The sequence below is a fragment of the Plectropomus leopardus genome, chromosome 5, assembly GCF_026936395.1.
Source record: "Plectropomus leopardus strain MGB_pleo_1.0 chromosome 5, ASM2693639v1, whole genome shotgun sequence".
NCBI classification, from domain to species: Eukaryota; Metazoa; Chordata; class Actinopteri; order Perciformes; family Serranidae; genus Plectropomus; species Plectropomus leopardus.
Window position 1 is genome coordinate 7,177,006 of NC_142180.1, and position 22,439 is coordinate 7,199,444.

Genomic DNA, 22,439 nt, shown 5'->3' on the forward strand with positions numbered 1-22,439 from the left:
GGGTGTTGACCTACTGAAAGCAAAATGAACAGAAACTGACATTCCTACTCTCAACTTTATTGAAATGCAATTCTAGATTGGTAAAATGTTCTTTAAAAAAACAATTAATTGCATTTATCAAGCAAAAAAGTCAAACATTTGATGGGTTAACCTCTCAAATTTTAGAATTTGCTGCTTTAAACATTGCACCATGAGTAAGTGCTATTTAAAGCCCTCTTTTTGTTCTGTATGCATCTATGAGGCTGCAATGTATGTCCAATGTGTGCGCAATTTGTGCACACATTGGATTGGATTTTTTGTATTTTTGTATTTCTCTATTTTATATCATTATTAGTTAAAGATTTAAGGGTTTTCATTTGCTGGGCTGACACGCATGCAAATTTAATGTCACTTTAGGCTCTGGAAACTTGTGATGGACAATTCCCACTTTTTGTTTTAACATTTCTAGATCAAACGTTTAATAAAATAATTTTAAAAAACAACAACAGGTCCTAGTATACTACAGAATATAGTATACTAGGACCCAGTGGGGTGAGGCAATGTAACAAGAGCCCAGATGGTAACTACAGTAAATTGGAAAGCAAGGGTTTGATTTGATCCCAGATCCAAGGGAAACTCAAGTTTGCAGGTTATGCACAGGTTGTCAAAACTCTGCATAGCCGTGCCAGCTCTTAAAAAGGTGGCAGTGGGATACAGTGTAGCACAGTACACCCAATCAGTAATAAAGTCCATTATTTCCCCCCAAGCACACCTGTAGTCTCCTTGTAAAGCTCACACCTCTGTTTGGAGTGGCTCTGCTCCCTGCCTGCTCTAATTGGTGCGGTGTGGACCAGAGCGTGGGCCTAATGGACCGGCCTGCCTGGCTGTGGACAAAGCCTGCTCTGTTACTGGCCCGGGTGTTAATGTGTTTCCTTTACTGGCAGCGGCACCGCGGGACAGCCAGGAGGAGGGGGTGGAGGCAGGCAAGGGGAGCCAGAGGGGGCTAACAGGAGATTTTGAGCCCAAACGGGGCAGCGGTGGCCGTTTAACCTTGCCCGCGGCCCGGCGGAAAGTCTAATAAAACCACGGGCCGTGAAAACTGAGCAGACAGCAAAACCCGTGCCAGAAATGGACACTCAATCTCTTTCTCTCTCTCTCATTCTCACTTAACCGTTTCTTTTCTTTTTTTTCCATCATTCCTTTTCATTTTTTGGCCAGAGAAGCGACAGGAAAAACGTAACACACGGGCTGCGTTGGCACAGCTGGGCTGAAGCATGGGGAGCAAAAGGGAGGAGGAGTGGGGTGAGGAGAAATTTGCGGAGATGTCTCCCATCCAGAGCCAGGCCATGTGGGCCCAGACAGGATGGGGACGGGAGCTGTTAGCTGGGGGCTTGAGTGTGGAGGAGTCAGGGAGGGGACTGTGGGTTTGAGGGGATTTTAGCTTGGCTGGCCTCGGTTACTCAACAGATTCTGTTGTTAGAACCATGCTGCTAAGAAAGGTGACTTATGAAGTCTGTCTTCAAACTGTGTGACGGCCCAGCCCTTACTGTACGCACTCAGACCTCAAGATGTCTGACTCACACTCACGTATATTACTGTCTGCGAGTGTATTTATGAGCGTTTACTAATTGAGATTCAACCGCAGTGTGATTTATTCAAATCACTCTTCTGTAACATTTATTTTGTGTGGTCATGGCTCAGCCAATTGGCGCTTAAGCTCTGGGAAAAAAATTAAAATGGAGTAAATTCAAGTCTTGAATCATGTTAAACATTTATCAAGTTAATTTAATGTTTCATTTGCACAGGTAAAAACATCTTCTTCCTTTTTAAGCCAAGTCTCCTCTTCCAACTTTAGACTTGGCGCACGTTTTTCATCAAGGCGTAAATCTGTTCCCAGGTGATTTGCAGGATGTTACTAAGTTCTCCCTTTTCTCAATAAAAAAGTGGAATGACTTGGTAACCCAGACTGCTTTAGTTAGCCACACTCCAAAAATAGGACGGCGGACCGCCTACAGTTTTAAAAAAAAGTTGAACACAAAGAATCATTCCAAGTATTTCCCGGATATTTGACGGCTGAGTCATTTCTGTTGAGCTTGTCTGAACTAGCCACGTTCTGAAGCCGGTAAAGAAAAAAATAGCCAAGACTTACATTTGATTGCCACATAGTTGTAACAGAAACCCTTAGGTTACCTCAACACAGGGTTTACACACCTGTTTTGGAATTCAACCAGAACTGCAAATCCCATAATCCCCCTCTGTCTCTGACCAATGGCCTAGGGGAGTGAAAGGCTTTGTGGTAGATTTGAAGTGGAAAATGCAACCTTTAATTTTCTGTCTCCACTCCCACACGCTTCAAAATTTAGGTCGACCCTGTAGCCCTGTTTACATCAAAATAAATACATATTCATCTTATGCCTATCTCCTTTATCTGTGCTGCAGTATGAACAAAATACCTGACTTGCAGGAGCACTGAGTGATTCTGCAGGAGGAATCTTCCCCTGGACGGGGATTGGCCAAATTCCACCCAGGCCAAAGACCTGTCAGTGTCTGCCATCACTGTTATTGCACAATTCACATTCTGACTGATCTCTGGAGCCTCGACGAAGGGAGAATATTTGCGTTACATCCAAAAGAGGTCATGTGCTCAGCTCCGCCAACGCAGTGTCTATTCACACCTGACAGACTGCTGCACTCGTTCTGAGCTGACTCAACTGACAGAGAGGGTGCACAGGGGAAGAAATGTGATGCGAGGAGGGTTAGAATGGGGCTGGAGGGTTGCAAAGGCAAAGACGAAGACCAAGAAAGTCACTTTTTTTTTTCATTTTAAATTGGGTGTGATGCAACTGAATGGATGGATGGCTCAGGATGTGCAAAGGTGTGGGGAAAGAAAGGGAGGGTGTGGAGAAAGAGTCGGGAGTAGATCATACATGTTTTTCTTGAGCTCCAACACTGACAGCACCACCTCCACATTACAGAGCGAGTGAGACAAAGTGTTTCACCCCAGTATCGAAAACAATGACGCAGTTTTGTCTGGCAGCGTCCCTTAGTTCGACTAAATCAAATGACCGTAGAGCGACTTTTTGGGGTTTGACCCTACTCTGAAAAACACTGGCAAAGTTTTATAGAGACGACGGGGAGCCCTCGACTGGTGGTGCAATTAGCGCCGCTTAAAGCGAGCGCTCAGTCAACAAGATTCTTGGATACCATGGTGATCTGGGACAACAAACACAGATTTGAGGGCGGCGATGGGGATGAGTGAAGTGAGAAACCTCAACGACCACGTGACATGTCTGAAACCAAGGTATGCCGAGGCGGAGGGAAGCACCTTTTTTGTCCATGTGACACAAGGTGTTGGAAGGTGTGGAGGGAGGGGGAGCACTCTGTCATCAGCTCTGCTTCACGGTGTCAGACTCCGCTCTTCAGCTGGCCACAGTTCAACTGATGTTTAGACTGCTCTCGCTCAGCCTTTTCTCATCGACACTCGATGAAACGAAAGACCGAAAAACAAAAACTTCTCACTCCATGGTGAGTTCCTTCTTACCAGATAAATCCAAATCCCCACAACGATCCCCCTGACCGAGTCGTTCCTATTTGAAGATTTCCTTAGAAAATAACCTCTCCAATAAATGGAAAACATATCCTCTTACAAATCTATCATGCGATCTGACCTTTTGGGCTCAACCTCAACGAAAGCAGAAAGATGAAGCCGAGGCATGTAGCGGCTCAGCGGCTGTATGTTTGAGTGTTTGAGGGGGCAGCATTGACTTTGGCAGTGCTATTCTAACTTCCCCAATGCTAACTGGTCTTCTCTCCTAACATAACAGTATATTATTCTATACTGCCAAGCGTGAACCACAGAGCTCTCAGGGTGGAGAGATGGATGGGACTTCCCCAAATAAACCAGGGGATTAGCCTACAACTGGAGCTGGTCAGTAGCAGCAATGGTGGATACACACACAAAACATATTACTGTGATGATTTACTGCACCTCCTTAGATCAACACACAGCTAATAACTATAAATTAAACTTGGGTTTTGTCTTTTATTGTCAGAATTAGATTCCAGGGGAGTTTGAGGTGCTGTATGTTTGTCGAATATGATGACCAAATAAATATATGAGCTGGTTATTTGCACAGGTTTCACTACTGATCACTCTTGAAAAGAGACTGTGGAGTTCTGCACCGTCTCATATGTCAAAACAATATGGAGTCTATTTAGCACCCCTGCTAATGCTAATCCCTCTCTTCAGAGTCAGTCTGAGGGCTGTTTGTTATGGCTAACGACTAAGCTAACCAGAAAGGAGCTAGCCGCAGTGTGAACCGGCAGGCTGCTGTTTGTTTTGCTTCACGCTGGATCTCCACCGGGATATTTTTTTCTCCCCAACTGTCCGATTCCGACCTTTCGCAGCAGAACAGTGGAGATCGGCTGTTTATTGGTTGAACGGTCAGGTGTTTATGAGAACTGTAAGAGAAACCAGAAGCACATTCCTGCTGGGATTAAGTCATCCTGGGTGCTGGAAGAGACAGAGCTCCTTATTGAATCCTACAGAGGGACAGTAAGTCTGAGGGGAAACTGGTGTTGAGCCTCACTCTTCCCTCTCTAGCCATTCCCAGCAGCCACCTGACCGTCCTATGTGACACACCACACCACGCCACACCACACCACGGACATGATTGGCCACTGGTAGGTCCCTTTGGCAGATGCAGCTAAGAGCAAAACTTAGTGAGTTTGTTGTTGAAAGGAAAAAGTCCCTCCTAAAGGCAAACATCTATTTGTTTCTCAAACACAGGCACACACAGCCACTGGCACCCGGGGACAGTGACATCACAGCCTTTCCTGTGTGTGGGAGGGTGGTGATGTCAGGGCCATTGACACCAACATCATGGACTTCCTCCCTCATTAGTGACTAATTTGCCAGAGGTACAAGTGGTGCGTAAAAGGACAGGAGGGGCAGCACACAGGTAATAAATAACTCTTTATCTCTTCCAGCAGCAAGAACATTAACACACGTAGGGACAGAAATACAGAACGGAGATGTTCAGGGTGTGGCTGAGAACAGAGCCCAGATGAGAATTCCTCTGGCTCTGGTGATATAAAAAATATGTTTAATATGTTTCACTAGCCTCTTAGGTGATGTCATTGGTTTGATGAGAAATTTCCCCAAATCACTTGGGAATCAAAGAGAGCAGCCAGTAGTGTGAAATTGTTGATTTTAATTTGATAGATTTTTGAAATTTGAGTGCAGAATGTTCGAGTTTGTGGTGGTGCAATTTTGTCATTGTCGTCCACTGCCATAGCTGGCGAGTTCTTAAATTTAATCACCAACTGTGATTCAGGTTTTTTTTTTTTTCAAATTAAGATGTATATTGTTTCTCAATTCCACACTACATTATGAAGTATGTACTGTGTGTACAATAATGTTAATTTACTATTTTAGTGTTAAACGTTAATTACTTCATATCAAATGAAGTAATGTCTAGCTACTAAAATTCAAAGATAAGATATTTTGTACTAAAAAAAACAAAAGCAGTAATGAAAGCAGTCACCCCAATCAAGCTTGGTTCTGACAGAACACTCTCAGTAATATTTAAGTCAAGAAATATAACAACTAGCAAGGTAAAGGAAGTATATAATTTAAAATATCATTTAAACTCAAAAATTTAGTGTAAAGACAATTTAGTGTAAATGTTCAGCATGTAAAGGAACAGTGTGTGAGATTTAGGGAGATTTAGTGGCATCTAGTGTATTGGATTGCAGATTAAACCAGCTGAATTTTCTCCCAGTTAGACTTTTTTCAGTGTTAATTGTTCTGGAGGTTTAAACCAGGGCAGCAGTCTCTGCAGAGATTTCTTCCTCTCCATAACAAACAGACCAGGTGATTGAAACCAGTAAAAACACTGAAACACTAAAGCAGTTTCACGTGAAATGAACAGTTTATCGGGACGCTAGCACAGCCTTCCCAAAAACATCTGTGTTTTTGGTGTGTTTGGTTTGTCTGTTCTGGACTTGTGTAGAAACATTGTGGTGAAACATGGCTGGCTCTGTGAATAAGGGACTGCTCCCTATGTAGAAAAATAAAATATTATATTATTCTACAGCATGCAACTTCATCTGACATTAGATGACATCAAGTGTGTGAAAACATTTATGAACTTGACATTGCCTCAGTATTCTCTCTCTACAGTATCAGTACAGTAGTCATGTATCCCACAATGTGTAATGTCAGTACAACCTTCGGTCCAACAATGAAAAAAAAAAAAAAGTGCCATGAGGGTGTTTTGCATCAGCTTCTCCCTGCTAAAGCCCTCCTGTTGGTAACAGACTACATGGCCAAACGCCCCCTCAGTGTGGCAGCGGCCAGGTCACAGCAGGCCCTGGGGGCCTGGGTAAACACTATCCAATCCAGCCAACACAAGCGCCACACCGGGTTGTGCAAGGCAGCAGTGGGACATCTGGCCACATCACAGCACAGCGTTCCTGCTTTATGAGCAACAACAGCCGTAACTCTGAGAATAGAAGTGGCGGGAGCAAACCCAGTGGCCTGCTGCTGAAATGCTGACTGTGGAAAAAGGAGGATGAAGACATGGAATGAATCAGGAGAGGAAGAAAAAGGGAAGGAGTCTGTGTAGAAATAATGGAAAGATAGAATAGTCAGAGAGGGAGATGAGAAAGAGCTGACCAAGGACCAAAAGCTAAGAGCGCGGTATCAGGCCAGCAGAGTTTTGCCCTTATATGGTAAATGTGTGTACTTATGGAAAAGGTCACAAGCATCTCTAATTTCACAGTTTCACAGAGCCACTCAATCAGCCTGTTTGTTTATCTCCAAGGCTGCGATTAATGATTATTTTTTATGATCAATAGCTCTGTTGAGTATTTTTCGATTACCTGATTTATCGTAAAGTCTACACAATTTCAGAAAGCAGTGAAAAGTTTCCAGTGCCCAAGATGAGAAATGTTTTTTTCTGGCCAACTGTCCAAAACTGGAAGATTTTCAAATCACAAAGGCAGCTTATCTTCAAATTTCAGAGGCTGGAACCAGAGTACGTTTGGCATTTGATAAATGACCCAACCGATTAACCAATTATTATAATTGTTTAAGATTAAGTTTTTGTTGATCGACAAATTATGTCAGCACCACTTATCTCCATCTCTCCTCCTGTCATCCAACTCGTTCTTTCCACTCACTTTTCTGCATCACACATCATTCCCTGTGTCAACTCCATTACAAGTCCATTACAAGACCTCGATGGCGACCACACCGTCTTTGCTGAGCTGGCTGTAAACTGCACCAGTTCCCACACCTATCTGTCTGTGGTAACCCATTAGGGTTTACTGGCTGACCCCTGACCTTGGCTGGGGTCGTGGCCAGGGCCTTCATTAGGGGATAAATCATAAACACCTGAGCAGCTGACCTGGGCGCAGTGCTGGGGCTGCTGTCATGTGGTATTCATTTTGGGTCGCGGTGGCGTGTAAATCGGGTTAAACCAGCGCCTGCGACCCTCGGGGCTCAGAGCACATATTAAAAATGTGACCACAACCCACTCACTATGTGTTAGAATGTGTGCAAGTGTGTGTCAAGCAGTTATGAGAAACCTGGCTCCACCGGTGAATGAATATGACTTTATATAGAGCATGTAATTGAATACTTTTACACAATCCAACGATAGTTTACCTTCTGTTTTACTGCTTTATTGTGGGTTCCGCCTGTTGCTCAGGCGAAGTGATAGTTAATCGACAGGCCATGTGAGAAAAACCACAAAAGTTGAGGGACTCATTTACTTTTAATATATTTCATATGAATCCTAGCATGACTGTTTTCCTGAAACAATGTGAAATTATGACAAATTCAAGCCAAGTACCTGCTTTTGGTGCACTGATTAATTGTGATTAATTGAGTGAGATTAGATTTTTTAATATGATTATATATGTTATTATGAATATGCTTTTGTATTCTTTTAAATGACTGAGCCACTAACTATCTGTCTAACTAACTAACTATGTCGCTGTTCTATTGAGGTGCTCCAGTGATGGTGATAGTGAGATGGCAGGGTACAAGAAGGGTACAAGAATCCTGAACTCAAGCAGCTAAATAGATTTCATTCATTCATTATCCATAACTCCATAACTGCTTATGCTTTTAAGAGTTGTAGAGGGGGTGGAGCCTATCCCAGCTGACACTGGGCTAGATTCACGCTCGCATTCACACCTACAGCCAAATGAGAGTCCCCAGTTAACCTGACCTGCTTGTATCTGGACTGAGGGAGGGAGCCAGAGAACCTAGAGACAGCCCAGAAATGAAATGAGGAAGGACCCACACCAACCAGCGGGTTCAAACCCCAAATCCTCAGCCATCATTAAATTCATTAGTTACATCTGTGTTGTTCCCACTGTGACGTGCCAAAATGTCTTCCATGAAAAAGGCCTTTTGTTGACTTTCTACAAAAACATCACTTTTTTGGTGCTTTGATGAAGATTTGTTTACCGAGATATGGAGCCTGAGGAATAAAACAGTAACTTTAAGACATATTAGTTTTTAAAGTTTTTTTTTGTACCTCTAGTGCCAGTTACTATATTTATTTAAAAAAAAAACAAATAAATAAAATAAACTCCCAAATTAACAAATTGCCTTTTATGAATATTAGCATGTTGGCAGATTTTGACTGCAAAAGATGTTTAATTTTGTTTTAAAAACTACTTGTGAGTGGAATTGTTTAGGCAATATCACACTTAAAATCATGCTTTTGTACTGAATATCATTATGAGGCAACAATCATAAACACAATATCACCACCTTGAGTGTGTTTTTGCTTTCATACAAGATCCTGTTCTACAAGCTGCATCTATTAGTTAACAACAATAAGCATCAATATGTTGTGATTTGATTGTTTACGTTATAATTGTTTTTGGCTCACCACAAATACTTCCCCAACTGGCCTGGGACTTGACTGCTGCCAAACTACACATAATAAACATTTCTTTACACTAGCTTGTTACTTTGCGTAGGTCTACAGTACATGTTACCATAGGCCAGCTACTCTGTTTCATCTACATTTATCTATATGTTTCCATTTATTGTGCAACCAGTGAAGTCAGAGTGTGTTGACAGCCGCTTTGGTGGCATACATGTGATGCTGATGAGTTAACAGCTTCATCAGACAGCAAGTTGCAACATCAGCTGATGTCATATGAGCATACCTTTAGTTTTTTGTCCTTCCCCTTGTTCTACTCTGATGAACATCCATAATCAAACTCAGATGTTATTTATGGAAGTATGATCATTTTTAGAGTGAATAGTTTCTTACCACGACCGTTAATGTAGGCTAATTAAAGGTTAATGTAATTTACTATTCACAACACCTGTAAAGTGAAGCGATACATGCATAGATAAATGTCTCAGTGCTGATGTAATCTATATTAGCACCTCCTATTCAATCAAATTACTTGGATGGACCTAACATATGTATTATAACTTATATTTTGTGACTTTTTTTCCCCAACTCCTGCCTGATCCTTATAAACAACGGATAGGAGATAGAAATAAATTAATCAAAAACAATCTTTGTTTTCACTCTAGTGAAAACATTTTTCAGCCATAATTCTACCTTTAGTAATGCTCTTTAAGTACCTTATTTTGTCCTCTCCTCTTTTCCTTCATTGCTATCAGATGCTCCGACAATCCTATCTCCATTTGGATAAAAAGCAGCCACAGCTTTGTGGTGACATAGAACAGCAGGGTGCGTGTCGTGCTGTGCGCTCACCTCTCCTTGGGCTCTCATGGTTAAAGAGGATCCCGTTGACAGAGAACATGTTGTAGGCCTCTCGAAAGTTCACCACGATCCAGTAGGCATACAGCTTGGCGGCACCTGAGAGGAAAGGTGGAGAAAGACAGGAGCAGAGGAAACAGGGCAACAGAAGAAAATGAGTATGGGAGAGGTGAAAAGGTCACAAAAAACCCAACAGTCTGCTCAGATCAACAAACGTGCCTCTGCGCACAAGGAGACTCTTTACACTCACATGATGCTTTTATGTACTTTATCACGAAACCAAATTTAGCTATATGCATGGTTAAATGTTCCAGGGTGACAATATAAGCAGAGTGGAGACACTGATCTGCTTTTCGCAAGGCTGCAAAAAGACCCTAAAAGAAAGAAAGATTCTGTGTTGTAACACTACATGTCATATTTGAACACAGCAGTACCGCAGATCATATTTCACTGTCAGGAACGTGAACCACAGACTCCTGCTGACTGACCGAAAGCAGGCTTGTACAAAAAGTTCTCCCCTCTCTTCCTCTCACCATCCTCCTCCTCCTGTGATGAGGGGAATACCAGAGCAAGCAAAGGGAGGCGCCCGTTGATTAAGCCATAGGTCAAGATGTACACTGGAGGTGAAGGGAGGTCACCATGGCAACCCCTGACTCCCCCTTATCCCGAGTCTAATTAATAGAGGAGCAGCCCTCCTCATGATGGTATGCACCTCCCATGCAGCCTCGGATTGAGTGCTGACAGATGGGGAAAGTGTCAGTGAGGAGAGCATTTAGACAACAGAGAACATGAAACTTGATCGCTCACACACGTGTACAGCTTGCCTGCGTACGTGTGTGTATGTGAGTGTGTGTGTTGAAAGTGAGTGCTGAGTGCTGTGGATATAAAGGTGTCTTTGTTAAAGTGAGAGCCACTCCAGTCTTCAGTCAGACGTTTTGGCCTCGGGCTGTGTGGAGAGCTCAAATGCTGCCTGAGCACTGAAGCCCCCCTCTATTCACTCACTCACTCACTCTCTCTCACACACACACACATACACACACACACACACACACAAACACATTCACAAGGAAAGTGTGCTGCAGAGGTATCAAGCAATCTGTGTTTGTATGCCCCTACATGGCCATAAGCAATGATTTGACGAATGGTGCAAGGTAGAAAATGTTAGGTAATCCTTGTCTTTGTGTGTGTGTGTGTCTGTGTGTGTGTGTGTGTGTGTGTTTCCATTTGGATCATCAACAGCACATTACATATGTGTGTATTACCATAAGGTGAGCGAGGGTAGAAGGGCGTGGTTTCCGTCTGAGGGATCTCCTGAACTTTGCCGTACAGCTCACTGGTGGAGGCCTGGTAGAATTTCACGCTGTTGGTCAGACCACACGTCTTTATGGCGTCCAAGAGACGAAGTGTACCAACCCCATCAACGTTAGCGGTGTACTCAGCCAACTCAAAGGAGATCTAAAACAGTATCAGAGAGAAAAAAAAAAGATGGAGCGATTATTAGTGATGTTGAGGAAAATTCCCTCTACTTATTTATACAAATTATGTAAAAGATTAATACTATTTAATGTAGATTATAAAATAAAAGATGTAAACATAAGATATGGACTTGTTTCTTTTGGTACCGAAGTAACAAAAATAAGAACTTGAGGCTTGACTTTGACTCGACATAAGACTATTCAAAACTCGAAAGCAATAAAATTCAGGTCTTGACCTGGTGAAACCCCAGAATTATTAGTCTGACAGTTGGGCCTAGTAACGCCTCACAGTTTGCATAGCTACTTATGAAGCCTGTACAAAGAATGTACACATGGTGTCAGACTGAGGTTCCCAACTGGTGGATCACGGTCCAAAAGTGGTTCACATATCTATCTATCTATCTATCTATCTATCTATCTATCTATCTATCTATCTATCTATCTATCTATATACCTATATATATATATATATATATATATATATATATATATATATATATATATATATATATATATTTATTTTTTTTCCTTCCTTCAAAACATTGTTCAATTGGCTCTTCCCTAAGCTCTGCTACTTTGACATGGTCCGACAAGCTGCCGAAGCGAACATAGAGCTCACACTGTAACTAACTGCACACCCTGAAGAAACATTATGTAATTTGGTGGGAAATGAAAAAGTGAATCCACAAAGAAGCATACAGAAAGGTCTGCAGTATATGTTCGAAAGAGAGTCAGGATATCAACTTCACTCAACAGCAAAACCAGATTAAAAAGATAAAGTTAGAGGGTAAATATTAACGTGCAGATCACAGCATAAAGGTGAACCACCACATCACCTGGCGAATCCAACAGAAGAAAACGAAAACAAAGAGAAACTTCACCAATATTCAGCCTGATGTAGGTAGCTCTGGCTCATCAGAGTGTGTGTAGTTTAACAGAGTTTAGCTTCCTCCCAGTGCTGCCCCCAGCACCTAGTCCTCTGACGGCTGAGCTCAGGGGAAGGCACAGGGGGAAGCCAAACACTATTCAACTACACACTACAGTGACACACAGCTAGCTGAATATCTGCAAAGTTTCTCTGATTCCCTCAACTGGTCCTGTAAAGCAGGGTAGGCATTTATTCATGATTATAATCATTAAAAAGCAAAAGCAGTATGTGTGTACATTCAGTAGCTAAGTCAGTTAGCTAGCTAACATTCGCTGGCTAATCATAAACTTTTCAGGGTTTGATTTTGGAAAAAAACGTTTATCTCCTTAAATTTCTTCAGGTAAAGAGTATGATTATCACATGTGCCCCTGGCACAACGTTTAGCTCAAAACCCACAAAACCAGCCCAGAAATGAAGAAAATCTATATCTATTGTACGAGAGTCTCCGGGGGCACAGCTATGTACATGTTGGACCCTTGTCAGAGCCATTGCTGTGCAATGATTGGCCAATTTATGTTGAGGGGCGGGAGTTAGTGAAGGGTCAAAACACTCAAAGTTTACTTTAATCCTTTGGCTCAGGCTTGCTGCATTTTGCACTGGAATGTGGTCACAGTTTTTGAAATTTAATCGAGATGTTTCTTGAAATGGACAACATGGAAATAATGAATGGTATTGCTATATCGTAGTTCATCCGAAAACAGAATGATGCAAAGTGAGAAACTTGACAACAACACAAGTTCACTGCACATTTTACCCAAAGTCACCAAAATATGCCATAAAAGAAGGCGGGAGCGATAATGATGCAGAACATAATGGGAGAATATGTTGTTTCTGGAGGACATCAGAGCTGATCAGGAAGCTGATACCTCAAATTAAATACTCCAACTCCCAGAATGCCTGTTTCCACTGCTGAGGGCCAAGAGAGGATGGAACTTAATGAACACTTGGGGGGAAATTAAGTTTAAATTAGAAATGGATGTGTGCGTGCACGTCTGTGAGCGTGTGACACTGTGCACTTGGACTGTGTGTGCTTGTGTGAGTGCCAGCTTGGCCTCCGGCTCCAAATCAGGCGTGACGGTTAAAAGCCGTGCTGGTTAGTGGTCACCACACCTGGAGTGAGCGGCATGAGCTACGTCTGTGCGGAGGAAACGCTCTGGCCCTTTAGTGCTTCCACACCGGCGCGGTACTCATGGCCAGATAAAGACCCCTTATTTAAAGCTGGGACCCAAGAACACTGGGGCTCTATTTGACTCACCATACACACACACACACACACACACACACACACACACACACACACACACACAGACACACAGACACACACACAGTGAGCGGGTTTGATCAGGTTCAATTACACTCCATAGCTCAGTGTAATTACCTGTGACGCTCCACTCACGCTTTTACTTTGCATTCTAGCATTTTCATTTACATCATTTACAAGAGAAAGTGAGGGGACACTTTTAAACCAACATGTACTGAACATTACATGATGATGATTTTCACTGCGAACACTAGTAGAGCACACAGCAATGGCAATACCTGTGTAATAAAATCACATTTAAAATCACAACAAACTGAAGCCTCCAAACTGACCAGCTGAATAAATGCACTAAAGTTGAACTATTATTTGGCCATCAAGATGTTAAGGGGAAGCTTGACTATCTGTTGGTCAAAAAGCCTCAAAATGTAATGGCAATTCATTCACAGCTAATTGAATCTTAAGTTTCTCCAGCTCAATTCAACTTATCATAACGGCATATATGTATACTTTATGTATACAGTACATTTTACAGGTATTGCACATTTTAATTCACAGAAATGTGTACAAATATATACAGTATCATGCAAGCAGGTCAATGCAGAGTGGTTTTGATGTAATGACTCCGTGAGTTAATCAATCAAAAATACTTACTAAGGCCAAAATACTGTACACTGGGCATGGACATGGCATGACGCGTCTGCAGCAGCATGCCAACAGCAGAGCGCGTTCATTTTGATCAACTGACCATGGATACCTATTTTTCAGCTGCTTTGCAAACCTTGAACAGGTAAAAACTGCATTGAAGTGTGTAAACAAACTAGTAAAATCTGTCAACAGGTGAAAACTAGTAAAATGAATACCCCATTTTACAAGAAGCAATCTGGCACAGCAGAGCAACCCTGTGCGTGTTTTTGCTTTGCACACAAAAATCAATCAATCAATCAATCAAATCAATACATCCTCTAAATTAAATGATCCAGATGTGTAAGTCACTACTAGTTAATACAGCCTATGCTTTCAAACCCCTAGCCAACTGACATTATCACTTGGCGAAACCAAACTCTGCAAAGACAGTCTGTGAACAAAAGGACAAAAAGGAAATCTTTGCATTTTTGAAACTGTAATGAGGATTATTTGGTTATATAACTTGATGACTAAAGCTAAAACATTTAGTCAGTCAGTCTATTGATGCACTTGTTCCAGTCCTGCCATTAAACCCACTGCAGAAGAGGGTGCAACAAGATGATGTTAAAACAGTTTAAGTCAAACCTCAACGCTGGAAAACAACGTAGAAAATATGACAGAAATATTGCATTTATTTTTTTAATAGATTAATGTGAGGAACGTTACAGTCTCCTCAAAACTCCACACAGTTCTGAGGTTTTTTTGTCTGACACTATTTTTAGTCTCTTCAGTAGACTATAAGTGTAAGTCACATGCTTTATATGCGTCAGGATTTCTTCACTTGTTTCCATGGTTTGTAAGAATTTTCAGCATTTTCCTCTTGGTCACACACCTAATGTGTAACTACTCGGGCTAATAAACTATACAATATTATTCACATTACTGAATACTGAACAAGTAAAGAAAGCTTGCAAAAAATATCAGGTAACGTTTGTTATCTTGTGATCTTTCTTGATCAGATAGTTCCCACATTCAGTTGGGCTTTTGCAGTTTATTGAAGCAATGTGTTTTGACAATATCTGAAAGGCTAAGCTTCTTTTGTTAATTAAAACATAAGAGTTTTGTCAAAATAAAATAAAAAAGGTTTACATGTACATTTCCTGTTTGTAGATAGTATTTCAAAAGTATTAAATCATGGTTGATATTTGTTTTGACTCAAATGTAAAGAGGTGGGCTCCTCAGGTCAGGACTGGCATAGCTGGGTGATGGAGTTCAGAATGGAGAGTGGACAGTCACTCACTCTGACTGACAGACAGACAGACAGACAGACAGACAGACACACACACACACACACACACACACACACACACACACACACACACAGACCGATTCCCTCTCCAACAACAGTCATAATGTCAGCTCTCTCAGGTCGAACTTTAGCTCTCCACCTCTTCCTTCCTCACACATAGACCTTATTTCACGCTACTACAGCACCTCCCTCACAGACAGACACCCCCCCTCTGTCCTGCTGTCTGTCTGCAAGTCCCTCAATTCCTCTTAACACCAACGCGGTCTGCGAGAGACAGACACAGACACAGACACAGACACACACAGACACACAGACACACACACACACACACACACACACACACACACACACACACACACACACACACACACACACACACACACACACACACACACACACACACACAGAGAGACTCTGGGTATCAAAACCAGCTGAGAGGGGCAGGGTCCAGGACGACTTGACAACTTAAATCAAACAAATTGCCTTAATGCCTCCATTCTCTGTCATTATGTAAGGCAGGGCCTAAGCGCTGACGGTTTAAAGGCCAGCCGTTTGTGCACACTGCTGTGTGTATATGTGTGTGTGTGTATGGACTGCTGGGCCCCTCGGTCGACCTGGCAGATATTGTTCTGTTCTGGGAAGTCAGCCAGGCTCTGTCAGCATTGGGGGTCCGCGCCGACCGAAGGAAAAAAAAAAGGGCAATCCGTTTAAAAGGTTCGAAATGTACAGGATATACGTGCCACATTTAGTGGTTTCATTTCTTTCCTGCTCACACAAGGCCTGTTGAAATGCATGCTTGAAACTGGGGAATGTGTCTCTGTGCATGGATGTGTGCGTATGCGTGCAGCGTGTTGGTGTGTGTCTTGACAGATGTATAAATATGAGCTACATTTATTCAGCCGTGGCCTCCCTCTGCATACCTGCATGGACCTCCATACAGGATAATATGAAGGCATTAAACTGTATATACACAGTGGTGGAGGAATGTGACTTCTATTGTGTGTTCAGAGTATAGGAAAAGTCAATCACCCAGGAGTATAGAAATGAAAAGTCAGGGGAAAAACAAACATGGATACTAGTGATATTTTTGCTATTTTCTGACTTGACAATGATCAATTATACAATTGATTAATCACATTTTTTTCTTTTTTGTTTTATTAGTATCTAAATGATATGCAAAAATTTACATTAAATGTACAAAATGTTACAATGATCTGGCGGAAAAGATAAACCATTGTATTAACAGGACTTCAAATTCAACTCTGATTAATCTGTATTCACAATAAAAATCATATCTTGTTTTAATTAATTGCATTTGAAGACCTTTTCAAGGTTTTTTTTTCAACAAAAAAACTATTTTTTTTCTTATTCACGGACTATAGGTAAGTATAAAGTAAATATATGGTCAAATGCAGAGGTGGGTGTTATGTAGTTAAATGGTTACTATGGTCATTTGAATGAGTGCTACATATATAAAACTATTATTATTATTAGATGGACACATTTAATTAAATACATTTTTTGTTCTAATTTCTAATGACTTTCAAGGCCTAGTATTTATATACTTAAAGTTAAGACATTTTGAGACTTTTTTAAGGACCTGCAAACACCCTGGTTCTATCCCTACTTTACATCTTTTATGCACATAAATGATGAATAAATGAATAAAAAATGTACAATCACTTCAGAGAAATGCACATTTTTGAGCTCCTCTCTCAACTGTGTACGGTAAATTGTGATGATGATTTTGGTGCACAGGATCTTGAAATCTAGGTCAGCAGTTGTAATGTAATCTGATTTACTTCATTGTCAAGTTTTATTCAGATTCCTCTTCAAGTTTTTTACTTGGTTTCTTATGTTCAAAGTAAACAAAAAAACACTTTTATTATTAGGCACAACACCAACCCGCTCCCTGGTCTAATGCTGTTTGTTCGCTGCAATAAAACAGTGATGCAGCAGATTAACGACCTCTGTGGTTCACCGTCATCACACCTCAGATTCCAGAGAAGTTACAGGAGAAGGGCTGCCCCACTGTGAGTGTCACTTTCTCGGTATTGTGAACTATATGCTGTCAAACACTGAAACTCCAGCACATTCCTGCGAACCGCAATCACCCAAATAAAGAAATCACTAAGACGCCCTGGAGGTAGAGATGGCGGAGAGAAGGAAAAAGAGATGCAGGTAAGGAAAAGAAGAAAAGTAGAGACAGACAGAGGAAGGAGAAAGTGTGTGTATGTGTGTGCATGAGCATGGGTGGGGGTTTGTAGGGAGAAACCACAGGCAATTACACCTTTACTCATCACATTACAGGCCAACTGAAATTAGAGCAGTCGTGTGTTAACAGGGCAAAGACAAACAGGCTGGGTTCCCTACAGGAGAGGGAGGTTCAGACCCGACCTAGCAACCCCAGCACCGCCAGACAGATCAATTACTCCGCTTTCATCAACTCAACTACAGTGTCACTCATCTGCATTATGAAGCCAAGATATAGACCCCGCTTTCCCTGCAAACATGAAGCCTTCGTGTAGCGCTACTCCTCTCAGTATTTGGAGAACTACGATTTTCTTTGCATCAGTAACTAGTAACTTAACACCAGAGTTAGAGTAAAATAAACCTTTCACTATTAATTCACAGCTGTAGGAAAAGATACCCAACAATAGCTACAGCATCGCTTAAGACGAACAGCCTAATCGTCAGAATAAATGCTGGCATTGTACATTTCTGCAAACCACCGATATGATACATTTGTTAGATATTCTGTAGTAGATGCATTGAAACTTTACCTTTCTTTACATGTCTACAAAACTGTGGTTAACGTGTCGTTAGTTCTAACAACAAAAAACACTTGGTTATTGTTAGGAAATGATCATGCTTTGGCTTTAAAATACCTGCTTTTGGCAACAATCCTGGCAGGAAACGCAACAATATCTTAGTGGAAAAACAACCGCTTTTCATGGCACTGTCTGCAGAAAATGTAGCAATGTCTCCTGTGGTGTGGTGGCACCAGTGGTGCTGGAAATGGAGTGATGACTCACTGTAAAACAAACAGTTTTGCAGTTTCTTGGCCTTGAACAGTCATCTTAAACTTGGCAGGTCTCAGGTCTTCTGATGTTAATCCACCATCCTCTCCACCTCCTGATGACTGTCAGCTCATATACTATGTAACTTTAGAAACGTCGATACGATAAATATGAAATATGAAGGTAAAATATTGATGGTTTGCAGAAATGTACCACACCAACATGTGATTCTGGCTACTTGGCTTTGATGTAACACAAATCAGAAGCCCTGATCTTTGATAGCACAATAAGGTCTGTAAGATTATCTTTTCATAATTCACTCATATCTGTTGATTTACTGAGTTGCAATTCTCATAGATGGCACCTGTTGCTTCAGTCTGGCTATTACTGTACAGATTTTAGATGGATGCTGGCCATCTGATTTCTCCCTTACTGATAAATGAGAATGTTTAGCGCTTCAGGAAAGTTCATCTCCATCGTTGAAAGATACAAACAGTGACTGTTGTTGTCTGACAAAATGCGAACTATGAACTCCAGTCTCAAACTTGCCTGCTATACACTTCCAACCACTCAATCCTGCCTCCTCTCCAAAACATGTTGCAGAAAAGAAGGTGACTGTCAGGAAAATCTAAATATTTGAAAAGATGACAAATGCTGCTATTTTTCTTGTTTTGACAGCAAAGTTATTTTCAAAGTGTGAACAGGCCTTTTGGTCCGCAAGGCCAGGTTCACATATGTTTTCATGTACAGACTGTTAGTTTACTGATCAAAATGCAAACTAACAATTGTGTTTTGTTGTCTTGCATCATCTGCAGCACATGCACCACTCTGCAGCAGACACTAAACTGGCTGTGTTTGCACCATTGGGACAATTCTAACACATTAAATATCAGATGACCAATCAGATGTTCCGGGGTTTTTTCCTTTAAGGACGTCCTGCTGTTATTTTCAACCCCTTTATCTGAGGGAATTTCTCAGAGCCCAAGTTGACGTCTTTGAATGTTTGGCTTTGAACGAAAACTCAAAGATATTCAGTGAACTGGCAATGATATAAAACAGACAAAAATAGCAAATTCTCACATTGGAGAAATTGGAAGTACAGAATGCTTGAAATTTTGAATAAGAAAATTAAAATTAAAATTTATTAATCCACTAATTGTTACAGCTCTAATAAAGACAAAATAATAGGGCATGGTACCATTTATATTTTAACCAATACTGGTAGTTGTTCCAGTCATCGGTACCCTTTTTTGTTACTTTACTTTCTCTGTAATAACAAAAATGTGTTTTTTGTACAAGATGCGGAGGTGACTTAATAGACCAAAACAACTAAAGCAGTTCTTCTTTGCTCTTTTTTAATCAAACATTTCTTTCTGTCTGCTCGTGTGTGTGTGTGTGTGTCTGCTCATTTAACAGTGATACTCGGCTATTACTAAAGTCATAAATAAAACAGACCAGATGCAGAAACTATTTCAAACCAACTTAAAAGTACCAACTTTGGCACCCAACCCTACAGAAAATGTCACTGTTGCTGAAAATATAATATGCTTCCAGAGTGTACACCCCAAGAGGGTCAAAACTTCTTAAATTACTATATGTGATGTCACAGAAATACATACAAGCAAATGCCTACAAAAATATAAATTACTATATCAACCACATGATGCTTAAAAGCCAAACCAGGGTTTTTCTGTGATGTGTAACTCAAAGCTCAGGTAAGACTGCACAGTTGCAGCACAACATGATTAGGAATTCCATGTTTTCACCTGCTAGCTGCTGTAGCCTAAGCTACTGTTGCTGTATGGGGCCCACGCTATCAGCCCACTCTCCAAACAGAGCTGTAACTCCATCATCATGTGTTGTGATGAAACTTGAAGGGGAATCTCTTCACCTCCAGTTCTGTCTTGTTGAAATTGTGTCACTCAAACTCGCCTAAACACACACACACACACACGCACACACACACACACACACACACACACACACACACCTATTACAAAAACAAAGTGCTATTTTTTCCTTGCACTGTTCCAATTTGCCTTTCCCTAAGACCAGACACAATACGATTCAAAGAGAAGCATAAGAGATGCCCATAGTGGCAGGGAGAGTGAGACAGAGGCGTGGATGTATGACATTACATCATCCGCCTGGAACGTGTGTTGGCTCTTTGAGTGTTTTCATGCCAAGAACCAAGTGTTCTTAAAATGGATATTAATAACAATATCACTCCCCAGCCTACGCAAACACCAGCTAAAACGACAGGTATGACTGTCCCACGCAGCAGTCATTGATTCAAAACATTACAAGCATGTCGGAGATTCACAAGCAATGCGGTACATAAAATGCACACACACATACACACCTGCGTCTTGCCAAGAATTCCCTCGTAACCAAAGTCCTTTGTGTTCAACAGGTGACATTTAAAGGCTGAAGATTAAAGACAGACACGGCAACAAGCGGAAACTAGCCTCTAAAAAGCGTTAATTACAGAGTGCACCTGAAGGAAATCCAAACAATGAGTTTATTAATAGAGAGTCTGTTTGACAAGAGCTCCCAGAATAGCACAACAAGTTTACGTGGTTCTCATGGTTCACAAGTTTATAGTTGAGGTGACAAAGGATATCAGTTTACAGAAAATGGGTATCCCGAAAAAGATGCTTGTCTATAAATTCAAAGGCCTGAAAGGCCTTCATTTTGACTTGCTACCTGAATTTTGCTTGAATTTTGCTTTGAAAACGTATGACATGACTTGGACATTTTGACTAAATATTCATCTAAATTAAATTTTTCAAAGCTGCATGTCCATGAGGGTCAAAATAAACTTCATCATCTGTCAGTTTCTGTAAGGGTTAGTGAAGTCATAAAAAACAGAAACATGTGTTCACTGTCTGTCTGCACTTGTGTCAGTGTGGAAGTATATCAAACACGGTCATCTCATTTGAATAGTGGATCATTTTTGCAAAACCACAGATTACAAAAGATCATGGAAAACAGACTATGGTCAAGGCAGGGTTGTGTTTGGGCAACTAAAACATTTGTGTTGTTTAGTAGCTCATTTTAATGATTAATAATAAAGCTGACTATTAATTGCAGGTGTGTGATGGAACCAGACCACAGTCCTGCATGGTTCCTGCAGGTGCGGTATATAAATGTAGTTCCAATGGACTCTGGGTTGGTATATCAGGGCTTTAGGAGCCACATAAACTAAATCAGGGACTACAAGTCGCTTTTGTGCATCATTGTTCAATCTCACTGCATCTGATGAATATTAGCATGAGCAAGGTTGTTCTGTTGGTATGTCCATGCAACGTTCTCTTCTCTTCTCCTCTCTTCTCAATCTTTAGATCAACATTTTAGCGCTGCTTAGGTGAAAATGGACGGTAATTAGTGACGGCACATCATTGCATGTCGCAGGTAAGCTGAAAATATCTCGTTCACCTGGGTGTTGTGTTCCCATCAGTGTTGATAGGAGCCGAAGGCGATTAACACCTGTGTTCACTGCAGAGTCAGTTGACCCAGGTGTGAATACCGACTGTACAAATTCTCATTGCATAAAAAAGTCACATGTCAGCAGGTTTTTGTGCAGTGGGAATGAGGCTTCAAAGAAAGCAAGTAGCAACAATCTGCTGGAGGTTTAATGATTGTCAATTGCTGCTGCAATTAATCAAACAGCAAAATGTCCACTGGACAATGTGCCAAATAAATAAATAAAAATCAGTTATAGTATATCAAATAGTTTTGTACTGCGTGACACACAACATATGTTTTACCGATAGAACTAAAATATAAATTTAGATTATACAGACCACTTTTCAGGAGCTTAATAAGGGACAGGTCCATTTATCCACTGCAGGGTGTATCCCTGCCTTATCAGAGCATACATCATATCTATGGCAGTCACAGTCTTTCTCTTAACATGCTTAGTGTAATCACGTGATGGCAACACAGATCACATTTTCCCAAAAGACTTTCAGCACACCATTGGTCTTGTTGTAAATCAGACTGGTGATGCACTTCACTCCACAACGGCGAGCAAAGCGTGGTGATTCCCTTGATGTTATCACAGAGGACTATATGGT

The 22,439-nt window shown here is 41.2% G+C and overlaps 1 protein-coding gene across 2 annotated transcripts in view; it reads right to left on the reverse strand.

The window, feature by feature from the left end:
* Positions 1-22,439, reverse strand: part of gmds (GDP-mannose 4,6-dehydratase) — a 203,255-nt gene that overhangs the window by 126,029 nt on the left and 54,787 nt on the right. For both annotated transcript variants that reach the window (XM_088077442.1, XM_042512148.2), the window contains exons 5-6: positions 11,006-11,198; positions 9,738-9,842 (exon numbers count right to left, since the gene is read on the reverse strand). In XM_088077442.1, coding sequence (XP_087933568.1) covers positions 9,738-9,842; positions 11,006-11,198 — 298 coding nt within the window. The remainder of the gene's footprint in view (positions 1-9,737; positions 9,843-11,005; positions 11,199-22,439) is intronic.